Source organism: Aythya fuligula, chromosome 15, assembly GCF_009819795.1.
Source record: "Aythya fuligula isolate bAytFul2 chromosome 15, bAytFul2.pri, whole genome shotgun sequence".
In the NCBI taxonomy this organism is placed as follows: domain Eukaryota; kingdom Metazoa; phylum Chordata; class Aves; order Anseriformes; family Anatidae; genus Aythya; species Aythya fuligula.
The window spans coordinates 12,125,834-12,142,631 of NC_045573.1; the positions used below are offsets into that span (position 1 = coordinate 12,125,834).

At 66.4% G+C, this 16,798-nt stretch overlaps 2 protein-coding genes across 4 annotated transcripts in view; both read left to right on the top strand.

The window, feature by feature from the left end:
• Positions 1-3,179, top strand: part of RAB11FIP3 (RAB11 family interacting protein 3) — a 64,124-nt gene extending 60,945 nt beyond the window's left edge. For all 3 annotated transcript variants that reach the window (XM_032197404.1, XM_032197406.1, XM_032197407.1), the window contains 2 exons: positions 166-306; positions 1,002-3,179. In XM_032197404.1, coding sequence (XP_032053295.1) covers positions 166-306; positions 1,002-1,115 — 255 coding nt within the window. In that variant the 3' untranslated portion in view covers positions 1,116-3,179. The remainder of the gene's footprint in view (positions 1-165; positions 307-1,001) is intronic.
• A 2,831-nt stretch (positions 3,180-6,010) lies between these two features.
• LOC116495131 (septin-9-like) lies at positions 6,011-16,376 on the top strand. Its single transcript, XM_032197408.1, has 11 exons — positions 6,011-6,065; positions 8,265-9,233; positions 14,142-14,327; positions 14,640-14,768; positions 14,867-14,948; positions 15,047-15,184; positions 15,257-15,374; positions 15,462-15,557; positions 15,643-15,739; positions 15,909-15,960; positions 16,106-16,376. Exons 1-11 carry the CDS (start codon positions 6,011-6,013, stop codon positions 16,248-16,250), a joined length of 2,067 nt encoding a protein of 688 aa, XP_032053299.1. The 3' UTR covers positions 16,251-16,376.
• The last annotated feature ends 422 nt before the right edge of the window (positions 16,377-16,798 follow it).

Below are 16,798 nucleotides of genomic sequence, written 5' to 3' on the forward strand. Positions count from 1 at the left end.
TCCTGGCGTTCTGGGAGCTGCTGGCTTCGAGGACAGCCCCTGCCTTCCCCAGATGTGTGGTGGGGGTCGAACGGGTCTGCTTTGGGGCACCACGCGGCGTCTGATACCTGTTCTGCTATATCAGATACCATATCAGATACCTGATCCGATGTCTGTTCCGAACAGGATAACAGGAACCTGAAGGAGCAGAACGACGAGCTGAATGGGCAGATCATTAACTTGAGCATCCAGGGAGCCAAGAACCTCTTCTCAGCCTCCTTCTCTGAATCCCTGGCAGCCGAGATCAGCTCGGTCTCCAGAGACGAGGTAGGTGCCACCGGGAGCTGCTTTGCTCAAACTGCATCTTCCCAGGGTGGCTGGGGCTTCTCCGCCCCTCTCAGCCTGGCAGGAGCCGATGTGGCGGTGCCTGTGGTTCTGCTCACTCCTCAAATCCACCTGAAAGCTGTCAGGAGCAAAGAAATACCCATGCAACAATTTAAAGAGCATTTGGGACTTGCCCTGCCTGCCAGCCCTCGTTCCTGGGAGCCGGGGAAGCTGCTCCTTTCCAATCTAACTTTGCCTTCCTCTCCTGGGACGCAGCAGCAGGCACGGGGTGTGCCTGACTGTCTGTAGGTGTCCCAAAAGCCCAGGCAGCTGGGACATCTACCCTGGACAGCCTGGATCTTCACTTCTCCTGTGGCACATGCTGTCCCTGCTCCAGTGGCTGCACCCAGACACCGGTGGGAGAGCCCACACAAGTGCCAGAATTCAATCTTTTGAACCCTGAGCCCTGGGGGCAGCCCCAGAGAAACGAGCACGTCTGTCAGGGGCCTCTGTTTTTTTGGCCAAGCCCCACGTGCAGGGTTTGGGGAGCCTGGGAGCATCCATCAGGGAGAATCCTTGGAGGGAGGGGTGGAAAAGAAGGGGGAAACTTCTGCCTGATGTCTGCTCCAGGGCAAGGAACCCTGCTGCTGTCCCAGGGCGGCGGTGACCGCTTCTCCCTTTCTCTCTCCCCCTCGCAGCTCATGGAAGCGATTCAAAAGCAAGAGGAGATCAACTTCCGCCTGCAGGACTACATCGACAGGATCATCGTGGCCATCATGGAGACAAACCCCTCCATCCTGGAAGTGAAGTAAGGGCGGCCGAGAGCCGCGGGCTGTGCACTCTTCGATGGGTGTGGATTTGGTGCTCTGAGAGGAGAAAGAGGGACTTGAGACGTCTTTGCTCTGGATGAAGGCACAAGGAAGCATCGCGTCGGGTCGGGGGGTGAGCCAGCCAGCGGACCGGGGAAACAGAAACCCAGCAGCAAGGCTTTGTGGTCTGACTCCGTTATTTTGAAACCCTCACGGCTTCGAGGGGTGAAAGGGAACCTGGAGAAGAAGTACAGGCAACGGACAGCCGCGAGGAGGACCTGTCCCAGCCCCGCTACCAGCAGAGCTGGCCGGCGGCTGCGCCTGGTGGGAACTGTCCCGAGGGCGGTGGCAGACCCTCTGACACACGGGGCCGACACCAGGGTGTGAGGAGGGGGCTCCTCCAAACTTGCAGGGTCACGGGATGGAGAAGGAAGCGCTGGAGCTGACGTTTTCCCTTGCTGCCCTGTCCAGCCCAAGCATCTGCTTTGCCAAAGTGTCCGTGACACACTCACTCACTGGGGCAGATCTGGGAAAGAGGGAAACTTGTCCTGGACTTGTAGATTTTTTTTTCTTTTTTTTTTAAATTAACTTAATGCAAATGTCCTCATCCAGCTGGCGCAGTTAATCCTTGCCCTGCTGCTTTCGCTTGGGAACGGGTCGCGTGCAGAGAGCTGGCTGCTCGCTCGCTCGCCGGTGGCAGAAAGAGGCAGGGGAGCGGCCGTCCTTGGTGCAGGGCGTGAGTGCAGCTTGTCACCTGCCTCCTTATTTATTTTTGCTGTCTGTGGCTCTCTTCCCTCTGCTCTCACGGCCCCGGCGTGCGGCCCGGCAGAGCGACCACCCTCCTCCACGTGCCCGCGTGTCCACCCCAGCTGCGGGCACGGCGGTGCTGCCTGTCCCACCTCCTGGCACCGGGGAAAGGCTGCGACCACCACGCGAGGGCTGAGCTCTCCCCGTGGCCTCCCAGGGGCCCCAGCCCGGAGCAGGGCTCTGCCAGTGACGGTCCTGGAGGGAGAGCCCGCTCCAGCCACCGCTCCTCGCCCTGGGACGAGGCGGCCGCTCCGATTTCTCAGCCCAGCCCGCTGGGTAGAAGGGGTCTCTGGCCAGAGAATAAATCAGCAGCTCCCTGGGAAACAAAAGCCATGTTTACACCGGGCAGCTCTCGGTGCGCTGGCGCAGGCGGCCGTGGCATGGCCGTGGGGAGCAGCCGCTCACCCCAACCTGCTCCTCGCCGCTCCCGGGAGGAGGCAGGCCAGCGGGCTGCCGAGATCTGCCTTCTGTTAGCACATCGGGCCTGCAGCAGTGCTTATTTCTCCTGCTCGTCAGGGTTTAGAAACGCCAGAGCGGTCCGAAAACAGAAGCCACAGCGATCTCTTGGCCGCTGGTTTGGGGAGAGGGGTCTTCTCCTCCCCAAAATGCTTCCAAGCGTGACAGCGCCGAGCACGCACCGCGGCTCCTCCTGCGCTGGCGTGGTGTTAGAGCAGCTGGCGGTGGGCTTCTCCCCCGGGGCACGACGAGCCAGGAGCGGTGGCAGACGCCGCAGCCTTAGCCCGGGCCGGGTCCCCGGAGGCTTTTCTGCTCCCCAGAGCCACGTCCCCCCTGCCACCGGTCCCGCGCCGAGCCCTCCTGCGCCTCTTCGCCGAGGACACCGCGCCGTGCCCGGCCCGCGGGAGGAAGCCACGTAATGTACATTTCCAGAGAAGCTTTGGGTGTAAATCAGTGTATACTTGGAGAGGGAAATTTTTCTATCTTGTAGAGTAGGTATTTTTATAGAATGAAGGTTGATCATTTTTTTAATACTTTAAAGAAGAGAGAAATGTATCTGTGTATACACAAAAGCATTATATATATATATATGTATAAATATATAAATATCGGAGATCTGCCTTTCTCGACTTGGGATCACGGATCCCCAGTTAATACAATCGTCTTTTTTCCTGTCGCTCACAAAGAGGTACTGTAACTGTAAATAAGCACCGGGAAAAAGTTTTAAGCAAACAAAGCACTGACTTGCACATTCACCATGCTTTAAAGTCCCTATGAAAAAAAGAAAAAAAAAAAAAAAAAACACAAAAAAAACCCCTGTACTTCCCCAAAATGTTCCTCTTTCCCCGCCGGTATGTGAAGGAAGTCCCAAAAGAGGCGAAAACAGTATTGTCTTAAATGATGTATCGATTCTTGTCTGATTAAAAGCTGTTACCATTCCTGCCCCCTGCCTTTCTTTCCAGCAGCTCTGGGAGGTTTCCCTGCACCTTGGGGGGAGGCTGTGGGAGGAAGAAAGGGGCTGGGGAGGGGAAGGCTGGGCCCAAAGGGCTGCCCCAAAGGGCTCCAATGTGCAAATCCCCTCTGAGCAACTCCAGGGTTGGAAACAGCCCCGCAGTGCTGCAAACTCACCCAAGCAGCCCTGGAGCACTCGAAGCTGCTGCAAAGAGCTCCGAGTGCCTCTGGATGCTGTGAAATGCCTCCGAGCAGCCCCAGCACAGCACCCAGCTCCCTGCAAACCGCTCCATCCTGCTCCAAACTGCTCCCAGCAGCAACAAAAGGGCTCGGAGCATCCCTCAAACACCTCTGGAGAGCCACAGAGCGACCTACAACCCTGCAAACAGCTCAAATGGATGCTAGGATTTCTCTAAGCGCCTCTAGAAAGCCCTTTAAAATGCCTCCAAAAAATAACTCGAGCTCAACCAGCCTGAGGCTGCTCTAGAAATCTGGTGAGTAAACAGCTCTGCACGGCATGCAGTCACTTCAAGGAGCCCTAAAATACCTGTGAACAGCCCAAAACGCTGCAAGGACAGAGCTCGGGGCAGTGCTGAAGCACTTGAATTGCTCCAAGAGCCTCCTCCAACCAGCCCCGTAAGGCACCGAGGAGCTAAAGCTGCTTGGAGCGGCTCGAAGTAGCTCTTGAGCTCCTCAAACTTTTACAACTCCTTGAAATAGCTCAAAATGCATTCAAAAAAAAAAAAAAACAAAAAAAAAAACAAAAAAAACACACACACAAAAAAACTTTAGCAGCTCTGTAGCACTCCAAGCCTCCTGTGAATGGCTCTGAGGTGTCTCAAGTGCTCTGAAGCCCTCTGTGAGGCCCCTAAATTGCCTCCAAACCCTTCTAAGATCCCTCTCAACAGCATTAAAACCTCTCGATGGCCATAAGCTTCTCTGAGTGGTTCGAAACCTCCCCCAAAGGGCACTGAAAAGGTGTGAGCGGCTCTGGAACAGCTCCGTGCAGCTTTGTGGAGCTGAAAGCAGCTCCAAAACTCCTCTAAAACCCTTCTTCACCAGGTGTTTGCAGTGGCTCTGAAGCACCCGAGCTCTTCTGGATGTCGGCAGCGCCTGGCGGCTGCAGGCCACCCCAGCCCACCTCGGGCAGCTTTGAAGAGCTCTTAAAAAAACAGAAGTGCGTTTAAACAAACACGCTTTCAATAGCTTTATGGCTTTGCGGGGCTGTCGCGGCTCCAAAACTCCTTGGGGCCGCTCGGCAGCTTCTGCAAGGCTCCTCGCACCGCCGCCACCGCGCTCCGGCCCTTCTGGCCCTGCCATGGGTGCGCCGCGAGCCCCGACCGTGGCCACGGTGCCGGCCCTGTGGCCACCCTGCTGCTGCCTTCCTTGGGTCGGGCACAGCGAGCCCAGTGCTGGCTCGGCTCCACGGGTGAAAATAAATCACCCCGGCCTCATGGAGCACACCGCAGCACCGCCAGACCCTTCCTTGGGGAGCCAGCGGGCACCTCTGAAAGCCCCCAAATGTGGCCAGGACCACACCGTGGTGGTGTCCTGCACCCTTGGGTGAGGACACGGCACTGGGGCTGCACCCGTGGGCTCCCCGTGGGGACAGGGGCGCGGGGCTGCAGCCCCCAGCCCGGGCCCAGCGCAGGAATGCGCTGCAGCCGCCGGGTGTTTACTCTCGGCCGTGTGGCTGGAGGGTGGTGAGGAGCAGGGCTGGTGCTGCGGGACCCTGTTTGGAGAAGGGATTTCCAGCTCCTTCCCTTCCACATCTGCTGCCAATCTCCCTCGCTGGGGCTGGGGACCGGGAGGGGGCGGCTTAACCCTTGGTGCCCCCCTCGAGCACCCCATGGGGCTATCGGGGGGCAGCCCCTCGCCCATCGGTGCTGCCCCTTGGCACTCACCTTGGGCTGCACCCCGGGATGCTGGCGGGGAGCGCGGGTCCCTGCGGCTGGTGGCCGGTCCCCAGGGATGCTCCAGGATGCAGGACAGGGGACGGTAACACCCAGTGGGCACCCAAACACCTGGCGAGGAGGTGACAACAGGCGGCTTGCCTGCGCCACCAGGTTTTCCTCCTCTTGCTCCAAGCAGGAAATCCCTGGCCTGCGGCGCACAGCCCACCCGGGACCCCCAGGACCCCCGCCCACCCAGGACCCCCACATTGAGCAGCGCCAAGGCGGGTGCTGGGAGCATCCCTGGGAGGGGGCAGCGTGGGGCAGGGCCTCTGGGTGCCCCCTTTGCACGGGGGCTGCAAGGCCAGGCAGGGGGGTCCCCAGCTCTGGCCACCGCTCTGCACGCCCACCTTGTGGGTGGCGGGGGGGGTCCCGTCCTCCTCCAGCACCCATGGGTGACCCCATCCGTGGGGGGCGAGGGGTGCAGCATCCCAGGGCAGTCGTGGGATGGGGCTGGCGGGGTTGGGACCACCGGAGCCCCCCAAGCCTGGCCCGGGGAAGCGGGTGGGGGGGTCCGGCCGGGGCGGGGGCGAGGGCAGCGCCTCCCCCCGCCGCCCCCGCCCCCTGCAGCCCTCCCCTCCCCTCCTCCCGCTCCTTTCCCCTCCTCCTTCGCCTGCTCGCCCGCACAGCCCGGGGCAGCCGCCGCCGTCCCGGTCCGGGCTGCGCTGCTCCGGTTCCGCTCCGGTTCCGCTCCGGTTCCCATGCGGTGCAGCCCCGCGGCCCCCCGCGCCCATGGCCCGGCTCTCGGTCAAGGAGCACCTGGACGGGATCCTCTCCGACTTCGAAGGTGAGGCCGGGACCCCCCCCTCCCCAGCCCCCCCAAATCCTCCCCCGGGACCCCGCTGCCCCCCAGGCCCCCACGCGGGGCTGCGCTCACGGGTGGGTGCGCGGGGCTGGGCTCGGTCCGGGAAGGGGAGCGCGTGTGTGTGCGTGTGTGTGCGTGTGTGTGCGTGTGTGTGTGTGTTTGTGTGTGTTTGTGTGTGCATTTACACGTGTGTGTGCATGTGTGTGTGTGTGTACATACACACTCATGTGGGGGGGGTGCGTGTGCGCTCCCCCACGCGTGCACCCCGCGTCCCGCGTTGCGCTCCCACCCATCGCTGCTCAATGGGGCCGGGCACGGGGAGCCCGATAGCACCGAGAACTTCTTTTCCCTTTTGTTTTCTTTCTTTTTTTTTTTTTTTTTTTAATTTTCCTTTTCTTTTCTTTTTTTTTTTTTTCCTTTTCATTTTTTTTCTTTTTTTTTTTTTTTCCTTTCGGCCCCAAATCCTCCCTCGCTGCTCGCCGGAGGCCGCGGCGGGTCGGGGCAGGGGCTTGGGAAGGGGCAGGGTGGGGAGGAGCGGGCGGCGAAACCTGACGCTGGGGCTGCTGCTGCCCTCGCCGGGGAGGAATGCGAGCACCTACCCCGGCCCCCCCCGGGGCTGCTCCGCCGCCCCCGCCCTGCCCCTGGCTCCGGGCACCGCCGCCGGGCGGAGGATGGCGAGGGTGGCTCAGGGCTGGGGAAGATTTGGGGTAAAAGGAGGCGGTTTGGGGTACCCCCGGGCTGCGGCGATGGAGAGTAGAGCAGAGTGGGGCCGCCCCCCCGTGTCCCCATCGCCCCCGTGTCCCCACCGCCCCCGGCAGCCTGGCTGCCTGGGAAATACCTGCCCGGCGGAGAGCTGTTATTAGCATCACCCCGTGCCCCGGCCTCTGACCTCTGCCCAGCCCCGGGCACGGGGCCAGTGACCTGAGGAGGGGACGGGGCAGCGAGACCCAGCCCAGCCCCATCGCCCCTGGCCAGGTCCCCTTTGCCCCCACCCCACGGCCCCCATCCCATCGCCTCCACCCCTTGGCCCCCACCCCATCACCCCACTGCCCCCAGCACTGATGGGGCCGTGGCCAAGCCAGGGGATGGGGCCGAGGAAGAGGAGGACGAGGGCGGCCTCGCGCCGGTGCATGTGGCGGCACGGCGGGGAGGACGGGGCGCCGCGTGGGGCTCCCCGCCGCAGGCAGCGCTCGGTGGGAGCTCTCCGTGGGGAGCTGGCACCAAACGGTGCCGCTTTGGCAGATCTGGCAGGAACGCGGCTCCCGGGGGGCCCCGCGCTGCCGAGAGAGGGAAGGAGGGAGGAAAGGAGGGAGGGAAGGAGGGGGCGGCCGCCCCGCGAAGGCGCTTCCTGCCCGCGGGGGCTTCGCGGGGGTCCTGGCTGCTCAGACCCACCGCGGCGGTGCCTGGCCGGGCTGTGAGGGATCGCTGCCCCCGGGGGAGCGGGGTGCCAGGCCTGGGCCCCGGCTCGCCCCCCGCCGCTGCCAAACGCCCCGTGGCAGGAGGCTTTGCTCCGCAGCCAGCTTGCTGTGATGCCCAAAGGGCTGCGAGTGGGCGGGGGGCGCGCGGGGGAAGCGGGAGGCGCGTTTGCACCGACAGGAGCCCTGGGGACGCGGCGTGGGCTGGTGGTTGCGGATAGATCCGTGAAGCCTCCTGCCTGCTGCTCGTGGGGAAGTGGAAGAGCCCTTGGCAGGGCTGTGGGGGTCAGCAGAGGCTGAGCACGTGCCCTGTAACGTTACCGCTGCACGTAGCGATAGCGCTGGCCCGCCTCGCCATCAGTAGGCTTCAGGGTTAACGCCCTGGAACAGGGCAGGAATCCTCAGCGCTGGTGCCCGCAGCTGGAGCTGTGCTCCTGAGGGATGCGGGACGAGAGGGTCCGGCGGGGATCTGGTTACGCAGGGCCGGATCCCTTACAGGGGAATAAAGCGGGCAGTGTGCTGCGCGGGGGAGCCGGGGAGGCAGCGGCACCGGCCGGCTGGCCCGCAGATAAGCCGGGGAGAACAATGCCGTGGGGCCGGCCGCAGCGATCCGGTTTCCCATCCGGGCCGGGCTCACAAACGGCTCTTTGGCACCCGGCTGCACGGGGGGGGGGACTCTGGGTACACGGGGCAGGGGGTGTCTGATGAGCTCCGGGCTCAGCCGTGCCGTCGGGTGCCACTCTCACACCACCTCTCTCTCACCCAGCGCTCAAGAAGTCGTTTGAGGCGGAGGACACGGAGGATGTGGACGAGGTGCCCGGCTCCCCCGCTGCGTCCCCGCTGCCCTCGGGTGCCGTCGAGAGCCACCGGTTGCTGCAGCCCAGCCCCGCGCCCCGCATGGGCAGCGGCCCCAGCCCGTCCCACAGCCCGCTGCTGCGGAGCCGGCTCAGCGCCAGCCTCGCCGCCAACCGGGGCCCCAGCGGCAGCGGCATCGCCCACGTCGCCTCCTTCCAGACCCGCCCGGGGCCGGGCAGCGATGGCGAGAGCCTGCGCAGCTCCTCCTCCAGCCTGGAGAGCCCCGCGCCCCCCCGGCCGCCGGGAGCCCCCCCGGCCACCAGCCCCGGCCTGAAGAAGGTGCCGTCCCACGGCAGCGTCTTCCCGGCGGAGCCAGAGCGTCCCCTCCACGTGGCCACCGGCCACGGCTCGCTGCCGGCGCTGGACCTGCACATCGCCGAGGAGCCGGGGGTCCCCCCGCCGGCCTCACGCCCCCCGCTGCCGTGGGGTGCCCGCAGTCCCATCACCCAGCCCCGTGCCTGCTGCCCTTCCTCCCCCTCTTCCTCCTCCTCACCCACCGAGGTGGCTCCGGGGCCGCCCCGGACGCAGCTCAGGGTCTGTCTCAGCGCCAGCCCCCGCCTGGCCCGCCCGCCCCCACGGGGCCCAGGGGATGCCACCCTTGCTGCCACCGTGGCCACCGACCCCGGGGAGGGGCTGTCCCTGCTGCCAGCCCCCCAAGCAGCCCCCTTCAAGCTGGTGTCCCAGCCACAGACGGTGCAAGTGAGCTCCCAGCCCACCTTCCTCGGGGGGCTGGTGCTGATGTCGGGGACCCCAGCAGCACCAAGGGATGGAACTGGCACCGGTCCCCTCGTGGGGAACTCCTCCAGTGCCAGCTCGGTGGGGCCACAGGGGCCCAGTGAGGCTGCGGACGGCTGCTGCACCCCAGGGACGCCGGAGCATGGTAGGAGTCGCTCCCCTCTGTCCCTCCCTCCTGTCCCCACCAGGACCCCTTTGCTGTCGGTGAGCCCCGAGGCGCGCTGTGTGCCCCAGTGCTGGTGCCACCTCGAGCCACCCCAGCTGGTGCTGGGGACGTGGCCATGGCAGTGCCAGACTGGCCCTGAAACACTCACTGGGGACACTGCCACTGTCACCAGTCCCCACCTGCATCCTTCTCAGTGCCCAGCGCTGCAGGGCTGGGTGCTTCGGGGCTCAACCTGGCACGGCTCGGCACGGCGCGTGGCAGGGGGGCCGCACGGCACGGAGCCGAGCACGGTGCTGGCAGCGCTCCCGTCCCGCCCGGCCCCGGGGTGCCTGGCGAGCTTTCCACGCCGCCCCCCGGCACTGATTGTTTTCCCCGGCGTGGGGAGACAGGTTGGGACACATGTGCTGCATCCGCCACAGCGCCGAGCGCCGGGGCCGCGCTCGTGCCTCGTATCGCTGCGATCTTGTCCCGCGTCCAGCGCTTTCTTCCCTCCTCATCCCTCCTCGCCTTGGCACGGGGACAGATCCTGTTGCCTCCCTTCCCGCAGCGGCCCGGGGGCGGAGGAGGTGGCGGGGGGCCAAGGTCTGCTTTGACATGCTCGCACCACCCGCGCCCCGGGAAGGGTGGGGAGGAAGCGGGGCCGCGGGGCCCCCCCGGCAGAGCCCCAGCGAGCCCTCCTGGGGTCCCCAAGCCACCGCTCCCGTCCCCAGGCTGTCCCTGCACCGGTGGCTTCATCCGTGCCAGCGGTGTGGTGCACGATGCCCACGTGCCCAGCTGCAGCTCGTGGCTCTTGCTGTCACCTGTGGGATGTGGGACGTGCCCGTGGCCCCGTGCCACCACAGGCAGGGACCCCCCAAGTGTCCCCTCACAGAGGTGGCACCACGGGGCCCCCGGGCGCTGGGCACGGTGCGTCCCTGGCGCTGTCTCCCCCCACCGCCTGCCCAGGCGTCCGGCCCCGAGCACGGCATGGCCCCGGGGATGGAGGGAGGACGCCGGGGTGGCCGGGGCACGGCCGCAGCCGCCGGGGCCGCCTGTTTACACGCCTGGGGATCATTGCCTGTCTCGCTCAGGTGCCTTGAAAGCTGCCGTCGCCGGGGCTCTAAGTACTAACGCTCGCGAAGGCATCCATACATCTGCTCCGGGCTGCAGTGAATCATCCCACAGCAATGCCCATGGCCGAGCCAGCCCGGCTGGACCCGAGCTGGGGGGGACACAGCAGGGTCGGGGGGGCTGGTGATGGGATGGCCGAGCCGGGCATGGCTGGGCCAGGCTGCGGAGCGGGCGCGAGCCGGAGGGCAGCGCGTGGGCACCGGCACCGGGACAGAGGCTCCTGTGCCAGGAAGAGGTGGGGACGGGGCAATTCCTCTCCCGGGGGACACCAGGGCCTGAGCCAGTGGCACCCACGGGTGCACGCAGCCACAGTTCGCCCTGGGTGTTGGGGGCTGTTGGTGGTGTGCTCGGGCCCACTCTTTTTTTTTCGGGAAGCGCCGAGCTTCACTTCCACGGCCGCCGTGTTTCACTTCCACACCAAGCACCCCAATCACCCACGCAGGGCCCCGAGGCGAGGAGGAGGAGGAGGAGGAGCGGAGGAGGAGCCGTGGGCTGCAGCCTCCCTCCTGCCTTGCACCCCAGGAGCCATTCGGCCCCGGTGACCAGCTCGTGGAGCAGCCACACGGCCGGAGCCGAGGTAGGGGCGGACGGAGGCACGCGGGGAGGCCGGCGGGCACGGGGTGCCGGGGCAGGGCGAGCGCCCTGGTTCCTGTATGCTTGGTGGGCAGGGTGCTTGGTGTCATGGCAGGGTTTTGGTCCCTGTCACTGCAGCAGGGCCCCATGGTCTCACTTCCTCTTCTGCTTGTGGTGGGTGTGCGGCACCCGGCCTGGTGCAGCTCCACGGCCAGCCCGGCTCCGGGTCCAGCTGTGGATGGGGCTGGTCACTGCTGTCCCCTCGGGTCCTGCGTGGCGTTGGGAGCGGTGTTTCTGGGTCACGCTCAGCAGGGTGAGGACCGGCCATGGCACGGTGGGCACTGTCACCACGGCATGGCCACCACGGGCTCTTGTAAGGGGTGGGGGATCTGCACCCCAAAGCCCTCCGTCCCCACACCACAGGGGCAGGCTCACTGTGGCTGCATCCTGCGAGCCTTTCGGCCGCGCTCCCTGCACCCGGCGATGCTCAGCTCCTTTCCCATCGCTGCCTCCCTCCACCCCTGTGAGCTTATTACAGGCTTCTCCGGCCAACGTGCCGATTAACCCCGCATCAGTAATTAAACCATCCCGGGATACCACGGACCCGGGCTTACTCGTCCCTGCCTGGAAAATAAACCATCCTAAATGAGCCCTGGAACAGGTCCGGCTACAGGGAGCCATTATCCCGGGCCACATGAAGAGATAATGAAGAGCTCCCTAATGGCCCCACATGGGCCGCCCGGCCGCCGCGCTCTCGGCCGCGGTTTCTGGCGGAGGGCGGCGGGGCCGCCTGCGGCACCGGGGGGCCATGGGCGCAGCACCCAGCGCCTCTGCGTGGCTCCACCCGCACCCCTCCGGCTGTTTGTGTCTGCTCGGCGCTGCCGCCGGCATGGCACGGCACGGCACGGCACGGGGCAGGAGGTGACAGCCGTGCTGGGAGCCCCTGCGTGGGTATCGCAGCCCCAGGAGGTGAGGGTGCAGGCGCTGCGCCCTGCCTGGGGTGGCCGGGCACCCTGGGGTGGCGGTGGTGCGGAGGTGGGGTGGCTTTGTGGGGCGCTGGGGGTGTTCCCTGCTTGGGGGAGCAGAGGTGAGGTGGGGACACGCGGGGTGCTCGGGGCTGGCCCAGCTCCTCCTGCCCGCGCTGAGCTCGGGGTGGCACTCGGGTTGCGCTCGTCCTCCTGGTTGTGGCTTGGGGACTGGGGGTGGGGGCACCGTCGGGGTGGCTGCAGGCAGTGGCTGCGTCGCTTGGTTCCGAATCTGTCCTGGCAACCTCGGGGACAGGGTGGGGGGCAGCTGGGGGTCCTGGCACCGCGTGGTGCTGAGGTGAGTGGGGAGCAGGGCAGGACGAGCCCCCACAGCTCGCTCCAAGCTGGGCACCCACGGGAGCAGGCACTGATGCGGGCAGCACCCTGCCGCCTGTCCCCCCCCCCCCCAGCCAGCTGGGTGTCACGGCTGCCACCAGGAAGTCCCGGGCTGTTTTGACATTTCCGAGGAAAGCCCCAGCCAGTGCCACCAAGGGCGCTGTGGTACCGTGGGCGGATGGGATCTGGGCCATGCCAGGTTTGGAGAGATAAAATCTCCCCCCGGGAGGGTGGCGTGCGCAGCACCCTGGGGTGCTCCCAGCCGGCTGCTCGCCAGGCCATGCAGCGCTGCTGTCCCCAGCCCTGCCACCTTCCCGGTCACCTGCTTTATCCTGGCAGGTGCAGTTGATCCAGCACCACCCAGCAAGGTGGGCTCGTGCCCACTGGTGGCCACGGGTCACCCGGTCCCCCCCTCCCCGGGACGCACGGCACCGAGCGCATCGCTCCGTCTGCCTCCTGGACCCTGCGGGTCCCTGTCCCCAGGACAAGTGGCACGTGGCTGCGTCGGCAGCTTGGGCCGGCGGCAAGCTGCTGCTCGAGCCTCGCCAACGCCAAGAGATGGCTGGCACATATGTGCCAGGCGGGGAGGCTGCGGCGTGGGCTGGGGGACGCAGGCGCCGTGGGGCACTGCGGCAGCGGGGTGGGCAGCGCCGGGCGTGTGGGGGTCCCCGGCGCTTCCCCCACCACCGCCCGGTGCCAGGTGGGTGCCCCGGGGTGGGGGGGACAGCCCCGGGTGCCACGGAGCTGGTGGGGGTGCTCGGGGGCCACCCACGCCGTGGGTGCTCAGGGTGCTGTTTGGGGATGGGGGCGTCGCTGTGCTGGGGTCCCCGTTGGTGCCGGCTGAGCTCAGAACGGGCAAACTCGGTGCATGGGCGGGGGGCGGGGGAGGCAGGGTTGTTGCCATGCTGGGCATGTGCGAGCGCAGCCGGGCGCCAGCCCGCGATTGAGCCCCGGAGGGGACGGCACCGGGCTGCAGAGCTGCAGGGACCGGGGGACGGGGACACCCGGGGTCCCCCCCCCTGTCCCCAGCCAGCTGCGTGGGAGCGGGGACGTCGCGTCGCAGAGGTAGGACCCGAACAATGGCCGTGCTGGGAGGGAAAAGGAGAAGGAGGAGGAGGAGGAGGGGGATGAGGGCTCGGGGGCCCCTGGAAGCCGCCACACAAAGGGCTGGGGTGGGCGGAAGGTGAGGGGCTCTGGCTGCACGCCTGGTGGCTCTGGTCCTGCTGGTACCCGGTGGCACCGTGGTGGCACTGCCACCCTTCACCCTCTTGGGGCTGGACACGCATCTCGGTGCCAGCCCCCGTGGCGGTGCCACCGCCTGCGCTCCCCTCCTGGGTTACAGGTGCCTGATGCAAAGCAGGGTGCAGGGCCGTGCCCGGAGCCCCCCCGTGCACACCAGGGCTGCGCCACAAGGTGCCCGCTGGCCATGGCACGGGGTGACAATGAAGGATGCTGCTGGCTGGGACCGGGTGCCGGTGCTTGAGACTCCACCGCTTGCCGAGCTGCGGGTGGCATCGTGGAGGGCTTGGGTGGATGCAGGTGCTCGGTGGCCCACATTGGGGCAGAATCACCCCAATGATGCCGCTAAGGGACTCCCACGTCCCCTCTGCCCGTGGTGCCAGGGGGGCGGCGTGCCCCGTTGCCGAGCTTTGCCTCGCCAGCTGCCAGGAATGCGCCGGGGCTGCGTGCCCGCCGGCGCGGCTGCTGCTGGGGTAACGGCGGTGAGGCGAGCAGCAGCCAGCCCGGGCGTCCCACGGGGCACGGGAGCAAGCTGGGGACGGGGTTTGGGGTTGTCCCTGCTCCTCGGCAGCCCTGGGCTCACCCCGCGTTCGCCCCCGCGCAGGGAGCAGCCTGGAGCCGCAGGAGAGCAGCATGGAGGCGCCGGCCGTGCTCGAGGAGCTGCCCCCGGGCGCTGCACCCAGCAAGGGGGCGCATGAGCTCTTTGGCTACGTGGGGATCGAAGCCGTGCTCGACCAGATGAGGATCAAGACCATGAAGACGGGCTTCGAGTTCAACATCATGGTCGTCGGTGAGCGCTCGCGGGGCTGGTGGCTGGAAACGTGATGCCACAGTGCGGGGGGAGGATGGGAAGAAGCAGGCTTTTAACAATAAATTAAAAAAAACAACAAAACAAAACAAAAAAACAATAAATTGGGGAAGGATGGATCCTGTAGTGTGACACAGTGGTGATGCTTCCTGCAGCACCAGGAGCTGGGAAACATCCCAAGCTTGGTCCTGCGGGACTGGGATGCTCCTAAGTGGGTACCGAGGCGTTACCATAGGGAGAGGGGTTATAAATACCATCAGAGGGGACAAAGCGGCGCTGCTGGTGTCCCCTCAGGGCAGAGCGGGCTGGGGAAGTCCACGATGGTGAACACCCTCTTCAAGTCCAAAGTGAGCCGCAAAGCCTCGCAGCCCGGCCAGGAGGAGCGCATCCCCAAGACGGTGCAGCTGCAGTCGGTCACCCACGGTAAGGCCACCGGTGCGGTCGTGTCCCTTAAGCCCCGGGGAGGAGCAGGGGAAGCCTCCTTCATGCGCGGAGCCCCCTGACCCCCACCTGCCCCGTAGTCATCGAGGAGAAGGGTGTGAAGATGAAGCTGACGGTGACGGACACGCCGGGCTTCGGGGACCAGATCAACAACGAGAACTGGTAGGGTGCGGGCGGGGGCGGGGGAGGTGGCAGCATTTTGGGAGAGGGTGACCCCCCCCTCCCCGTGGGGCTCTCTGATGCCGTCCCTGCGTCACCAGCTGGGACCCCATCATCAAGTACATCAACGAGCAGTACGAGAGGTACCTGCGCGAGGAGATCCTCATCACCCGTAAGAGGAAGATCCCGGACACCAGGGTCCATGGCTGCGTGTACTTCGTCCCCCCCACGGGCCACTGGTGAGTACCACCCACCCCTGGCACCCCTGGGTGCTGCCGGAGGGACAGCAGGGTGACGGACGTCCCTCTCAGGCTGAGGCCCCTCGACCTGGAGTTCATGCGGAGGCTCAGCAAGATCGTCAACGTGGTGCCGGTGATCGCCAAGGCCGACACGCTCACCCTGGAGGAGCGGGCAGAGTTCAAGCAACGGGTGAGGGGCACCCCCGGGGGGCTCCTGGTCCCGACACCCCCCCCCCCAAACTCAGCCCAGCACCATCTCACACCCCGTGCCCCGCAGATCCAGCAGGACCTGAAGGCCCACGCCATCAGCGTGTACCCGCAGGAGGACTTCGACGAGGACCCTGATGACCGGTTGCTCAACAACGTGATTCGGGTGAGGGCCGGGATATGCTGGCGTTTTGGGGGCCGGGGGGAGCGCGGTGGCACCCTGGGGTGACCGTGCACCCCTGGGCCCGCAGGAGAAGATCCCGTTCGCTGTGGTGGGGGCGGACCAGGAGCACCAGGTGAACGGCAGGCGGGTGCTGGGCCGCAAGACCAAGTGGGGCATCATCGAAGGTAAGGGCAGCCAAGGGGGACCAGGGTGCCAACAGGGTGTCCTCGAGGGCAGCAGCACCCCTGGGTGCACCCTTGCCTGCTCTCCCCGTGGCGTGGGGCTGTGTCCGAGGTCCGGTGGCCCCCACCCCACCCAGGAGGTCCCCACAGCCTGCTCTGTCTTGCCTTGCAGTGGAGAACCCGATGCACTGCGAGTTCCCCATGCTGCGGGACCTGCTCATCCGGTGAGCTGGGGAATGGGGCTGGGGGTGCCCAGGACCCTGCTGGAGCACCCCAGGGTGAGGTTGGGGGGTGGGGGGCACCCCCAGACACAGGGGAGGTGTGTGACGGTGACTTGGTGCCCTTCCTCCTCGCTGCCACCCCGGGCAGGTCCCACCTGCAGGATCTGAAGGACATCACCCACAACGTGCATTACGAGAGCTACCGCGTGCGGCGGCTGAACGAGAGCAACCGGGTGGCGCTGAGCCCCGCCAACGGGCTGCCGGGCAAGGACGAGGACGACAGCAACCTCTGAGCCCTGGGACCCCGAACCCCGTGGCGGTGCCCGTCCCCTGCCCCACCAGTGACTGTGCTGCCCCGTGCCACCTCTGGCTGGCCGGCTGGGGACGGACCCACGCCCCCCGACGTCACCTTCCCCCATCCCCGGACACCTCATCGGGTGCAGGGGGACGCCTCGCACCCCCCCCCCGGCCCACGCTGGCTCAAGGATGTGAGCAGAGGGGGCTCCCAGGGTGTCCCTGTCCCCAAGTCACCCCCAGCCTCGCCACCGGGCTTCACCAGGATCCCCCGAAGCCCGCTCGGCATTAAAGGTGAAGCCGGAGCCTTCAGCATCCACCATCGTCATCCTCCCCCCGCCACCCCCTGCCGCGGTGGTGTCCCCGGGGGCTAGCAGGGCGCGGGTCCCCTCCCTGCTGTCACCCCACCGGCCCAGCCCGGTGACGGCAGCGGGCGCACCCGGACTTTGAGCCGCTTATCGGGCCCCGGCCGTGCCCGCAGGGAGCGGCAGCAGCACCCAGAGGTGTGCGGGCTACACCCTGCTGCTCCCCGCTGCGTCACCCCCGG